This window comes from Procambarus clarkii, chromosome 26 (assembly GCF_040958095.1).
Source record: "Procambarus clarkii isolate CNS0578487 chromosome 26, FALCON_Pclarkii_2.0, whole genome shotgun sequence".
NCBI lineage: Eukaryota > Metazoa > Arthropoda > Malacostraca > Decapoda > Cambaridae > Procambarus > Procambarus clarkii.
Window position 1 is genome coordinate 45,046,677 of NC_091175.1, and position 6,321 is coordinate 45,052,997.

The 6,321-nt window shown below is 48.3% G+C and overlaps 1 protein-coding gene across 1 annotated transcript; it reads right to left on the reverse strand.

Moving 5' to 3' along the window:
* Positions 1 to 679: 679 nt before the first annotated feature.
* LOC123753563 (dentin sialophosphoprotein-like) lies at positions 680 to 2,245 on the reverse strand. Its single transcript, XM_069331698.1, has 2 exons — positions 2,242 to 2,245; positions 680 to 1,413 (listed from the first exon to the last, which is right to left on the reverse strand). Exons 1-2 carry the CDS (start codon positions 2,243 to 2,245, stop codon positions 680 to 682), a joined length of 738 nt encoding a protein of 245 aa, XP_069187799.1.
* Positions 2,246 to 6,321: the final 4,076 nt, after the last annotated feature.

The window sequence follows — 6,321 nt, forward strand, 5'->3', positions numbered from 1 at the left end:
TTAACCTTACCTGCGTTAGTGTCCATTGTGAAGAGCCTTCAGGTGTTCTATGTCTCCTGGAGGCTCTCCACAGCCGGCAAATTATGCAAACATCACCATCGCACAAATTATAACACACAAATACATAAATAAAAGGGGAATAAACATCGATAACTCTGGGATCCGCCACTATATGTCCCCCCCCCCCCCCCACAGACAATGTTTACATGTGACGTCATGTCAGGGCGAGCTTCTGGTTGGCCGCGATGCAGGGAATTAAGACCAATCCGGAAATAGCTTACAAAATGCTCATATTCGTCCATCCAATCACGTATATTGTTGTATCTTCCGAGGCTCGGATATAACATATCTTTATACAGAGTGAAATATGAAAAAGTTTTCCAGATTGTCCCAAATTTACATTTTTGATCTTCGTATTTACATGCAAAGTGGAGGAGTTTTTTTACGAGGAAAATATGAAGAATTCTGGATGTTGGCATCGAATATAATTACTACACGAAGCGCTCTGATTTATTGTAATGCAATAATACATTAATTGATGATGGCTGATACTGTATTCAATAGTTTTATGTTGGGGGATTTAGCTAAATTTTTATGAACATGTGTATTAATTTATATTTTGGAGTGGGAGTATTAAGTAATCACTGGTAGTGATATGCTGACTCCGAACCCTCACTGTTTAGTCACTGTCGTTGTCTTCACCGTCGTCAGTGTTGTCACTGTCGTTGTCTTCACCGTCGTCAGTGTTGTCACTGTCGTTGTCTTCACCGTTGTCAGGGTCGTCACTGTCGTTGTCTTCACCGTTGTCAGTGTTGTCACTGTCGTTGTCTTCACCGTTGTCAGTGTTGTCACTGTCGTTGTCTTCACCGTCGTCAGTGTTGTCACTGTCGTTGTCTTCACCGTTGTCAGGGTCGTCACTGTCGTTGTCTTCACCGTTGTCAGTGTTGTCACTGTCGTTGTCTTCACCGTCGTCAGTGTTGTCACTGTCGTTGTCTTCACCGTTGTCAGTGTTGTCACTGTCGTCCTCTTCACCGTTGTCAGTGTTGTCACTGTCGTTGTCTTCACCGTCGTCAGTGTTGTTGTCTTCACCGTCGTCAGTGTCGTCACTGTCGTTGTCTTCACCGTCGTCAGTGTCGTCACTCTCGTTGTCTTCACCGTCGTCAGTGTTGTCACTGTCGTCCTCTTCACCGTTGTCAGTGTTGTCACTGTTGTTGTCTTCACCGTCGTCAGTGTTGTCACTGTCGTTGTCTTCACCGTTGTCAGTGTTGTCACTGTCGTTGTCTTCACCGTTGTCAGTGTTGTCACTGTCGTTGTCTTCACCGTTGTCAGTGTTGTCACTGTCGTTGTCTTCACCGTTGTCAGTGTTGTCACTGTCGTTGTCTTCACCGTCGTCAGTGTTGTCACTGTCGTCCTCTTCACCGTCGTCAGTGTCGTCACTGTCATTGTCTTTACCAATATGTGTATATATATATATATATATATATATATATATATAATACATTATATATATATATATATATATATATATATATATATATATATATATATATATATATATATATATATATATATATATATATATATATTACATATAATGTCGTACCTAGTAGCCAGAACGCACTTCTCAGCCTACTATGCAAGGCCAGATTTGCCTAATAAGCCTAGTTTTCATGAATTAATGTTTTTTCGACTACCTAACCTACCTAACCTAACCTATAAAGATAGGTTAGGTTAGGTTAGGTAGGGTTGGTTAGGTTCGGTCATATATCTACGTTAATTTTAACTCCAATAAAAAAAATTTACCTCATACATAATGAAATGGGTAGCTTTATCATTTCATAAGAAAAAAATTAGAGAAAATATATTAATTCAGTAAAACTTGGCTTATTAGGCAAATCTGGCCTTGCATAGTAGGCTGAGAAGTGAGTTCTGGCTACTAGGTACGACATATATATATATATATATATATATATATATATATATATATATATATATATATATATATATATATATATATATATATATATATATATATATATATGAGCATTAAAACTAGAGAAACGACAAGTATTATTTCAGACTATAATTGAAAATAACTATAGATGCCGACAAAAACTATTTGAGGCTTGCTGCTAGCTCCTGGCCTCCAGCCTCATACACACTAGTGAACACTTTTTAGCGTTGGCCGAACACACTCTTTATGTTATACATACTGATATGTCATGGCATCATGTGTCTCACCCATGGTGAGACATACACCATGTGTCTTACTGAAGCTAGACTTCCTCCTCAGCTCCTTCCCTCCCTGCACCCTGCACCCTGCACCCTGCACCCTGCACCCTGCACCCTTGCACCCAAATAACAGAACACCAGAGAGCAGGGAGAGATACCAGAGGGCCAGAAATGAGTACCTCAGAGTGAGGAGGGAAGCAGAGAGACAGTTTGAAAATAACATCGCGAGTAAAGCCAAGACCCAACCAAAACTGCTCAACAGCCACATCAGGAGGAAAACAGCAGTGAAGGAACAAGTGATGAAGCTGCGAAAAGGGGAGAACAGATACACAGAGAATGACAAGGAGGTGTGTGAAGAACTCAACAAGAGATTTCAGGAGGTCTTCACAATAGAACAAGGAGAAGCCCCTGTACTAAGTGAGGAGGCGGCAAACCAAGCAACCTTGGAGGAATTTGACCTCACCAGTGATGAGGTCAAAAGGTGTCTGCTGGAGCTAGATGTGACAAAGGCTGTTGGACCTGACAGAATCTCACCATGGATACTAAAGGAAGGTGCAGAAGCACTAAGTGTGCCACTCTCTATGGTGTATAACAGGTCACTGGAAACAGGAGACTTACCAGAAAGTTGGAAGACAGCTAACGTGGTCCCAATATACAAGAAGGGTAACAGGCAAGAGGCACTGAACTACAGGCCAGTTTCCGTAACTTGTATACCATGCAAGGTGATGGAGAAGATCGTGAGGAAAAGGCTCGTAGAGCATCTGGAGGGAAATAACTTTGTAACGCACCACCAGCATGGTTTCAGAGATAGTAAATCGTGCCTCACAGGTTTAATAGAATTCTATAACCAGGCAACAAAAATTAGGCAGGAAAGAGAAGGGTGGGCCGACTGCATTTTCCTGGACTGTCAAAAAGCCTTTGACACAGTACCCCATAAAAGGATGTTAAAAAAGTTGGAGCAACAGGCAGGAGTAAAAGGAAAGGTGCTCCAGTGGATAAGGGAGTATTTAAGCAACAGAAAACAGCGAGTAACAGTGAGGGGGGAGACATCAGAGTGGCGAGATGTCACCAGAGGAGTCCCACGGGGCTCAGTACTTGGACCTATCCTGTTTCTAATATATGTAAACGATCTTCCGGAGGGTATAGACTCACTCCTCTCGATGTTTGCTGATGATGCAAAAATTATGAGAAGAATCAAGGCAGATGAAGATAGACAGAGACTACAGGATGCCCTGGATAAACTGGAGGAATGGTCTAGAAAATGGCTGCTAAAGTTCAACTCAGGAAAGTGTAAGGTGATGAAATTAGGCGAAGGGAGCAGGAGGCTGACCACAAGGTATCATCTGGGAGATGAAATCCTGCAAGAGTCAAATAGAGAGAAAGATCTGGGGATTGATATCACACCGTACCTGTCCCCAGAGGCCCACATCAAAAGAATATCATCAGCGGCATATGCTAGACTGGCCAACATAAGAACTGCCTTTAGAAACTTGTGTAAGGAATCTTTCAGAACCCTGTATACCACTTATGTAAGACCAATCCTGGAGTATGCAGCTCCAGCCTGGAGTCCATACCTAGTTAAACACAAGACAAAGTTAGAGAAGATTCAGCGGTATGCCACCAGGCTCGTCCCGGAACTGAGAGGAATGAGCTACGAGGAAAGGCTAAAGGAGCTGAACCTCATATCCCTGGAAAACAGAAGAGTAAGGGGAGACATGATAACCACCTACAAAATTCTCAGGAGAATTGACAGGGTGGACAAAGACAAACTCTTCAGCACGGGTGGGACACGAACAAGGGGACACAGGTGAAAACTTAGTACCCAGATGAGCCACAGAGACGTTAGAAAGAATTTTTTCAGTGTCAGAGTAGTTAATAAATGGAATGCACTAGGCAGTGATGTGGTGGAGGCTGACTCCATACACAGTTTCATATGTAGATATGATAGAGCCCAGTAGGCTCAGGAATCTGTACACCAGTTGATTGACAGTTGAGAGGCGGGACCAAAGAGCCAAAGCTCAACTCCCGCAAGCACAATTAGGTGAGTATAATTAGTTGAGTACCCTACACCCTACACCCTGCACCCTGCACCCTGCACCCTGCACCCTGCACCCTACACCCTGCACCCTGCACCCTACACCCTGCACCCTACACCCTGCACCCTACACCCTGTACCCTGCACCCTACACCCTGCACCCTACACCCTGCACCCTACACCCTGTACCCTGCACCCTGCACCCTGCACCCTGCACCCTACACCCTGCACCCTACACCCTGCACCCTACACCCTACACCCTGCACCCTACACCCTGCACCCTACACCCTGCACCCTACACCCTACACCCTGCACCCTACACCCTGCACCCTGCACCCTACACTCTATACCCTGCACCCTACACCCTGCACCCTACACCCTACACCCTGCACCCTACACCCTGCACCCTACACCCTATACCCTGCACCCTACACCCTGCACCCTGCACCTTGCACCCTACACCCTGCACCCTATACCCTGCACCCTGCACCCTACACCCTGCACCCTACACCCTGCACCCTGCACCCTACACCCTACACCCTACACCCTGCACCCTGTACCCTGCACCCTACACCCTGCACCTTGCACCCTGCACCCTGCACCCTACACCCTGCACCCTACACCCTGCACCCTACACCCTGTACCCTGCACCCTGCACCCTACACCCTGCACCCTACACCCTGTACCCTGCACCCTACACCCTGCAGCCTGTACCCTACACCCTGCACCTTGCACCATGCACCTTGCACCCTACACCCTGCACCCTACACCCTGCACCCTACACCCTGCACCCTGCACCCTACACCCTACACCCTGCACCCTACACCCTGCACCCTACACCCTACACCCTGCACCCTACACCCTACACCCTGCACCCTACACCCTGCACCCTACACCCTGCACCCTACACCCTACACCCTGCACCCTACACCCTGCACCCTACACCCTGCACCCTACACCCTGCACCCTACACCCTGCACCCTACACCCTACACCCTACACCCTGCACCCTACACCCTACACCCTGCACCCTACACCCTGCACCCTACACCCTACACCCTGCACCCTACACCCTACACCCTGCACCCTACACCCTACACCCTGCACCCTACACCCTGCACCCTACACCCTACACCCTACACCCTACACCCTACACCCTGCACCCTACACCCTACACCCTGCACCCTACACCCTGCACCCTACACCCTACACCCTACACCCTGCACCCTACACCCTACACCCTGCACCCTGCACCCTACACCCTGCACCCTGCACCTTGCACCCTACACCCTGCACCCTGTACCCTACACCCTGCACCCTGTACCCTACACCCTACACCCTGCACCCTGCACCCTACACCCTACACCCTACACCCTGCACCCTACACCCTACACCCTGCACCCTGCACCCTACACCCTACACCCTACACCCTGCACCCTACACCCTACACCCTGCACCCTGCACCCTGCACCCTACACCCTACACCCTGCACCCTACACCCTGCACCCTACACCCTACACCCTGCACCCTACACCCTGCACCCTACACCCTGCACCCTGCACCCTACACCCTGCACCCTACACCCTGCACCCTACACCCTGCACCCTGCACCCTACACCCTACACCCTACACCCTACACCCTGCACCCTACACCCTGCACCCTACACCCTGCACCCTACACCCTGCACCCTACACCCTGCACCCTACACCCTGCACCCTACACCCTGCACCCTACACCCTACACCCTGCACCCTACACCCTGCACCCTACACCCTACACCCTGCACCCTACACCCTGCACCCTACACCCTGCACCCTGCACCCTACACCCTACACCCTGCACCCTGCACCCTGCACCCTACACCCTACACCCTGCACCCTACACCCTACACCCTGCACGGACTGGACTATTTTCAAAACAAATCGGAAATTTTGTAAAAAAACAAAATAATCAGCTGATACACATTTTACATGATTGGTCACTTCTATTCATAATCCTGCTCTCTGACTGGCTAATCGAGCCCGCGAAAAAAAAACTTTTTTATCCAACTATTAT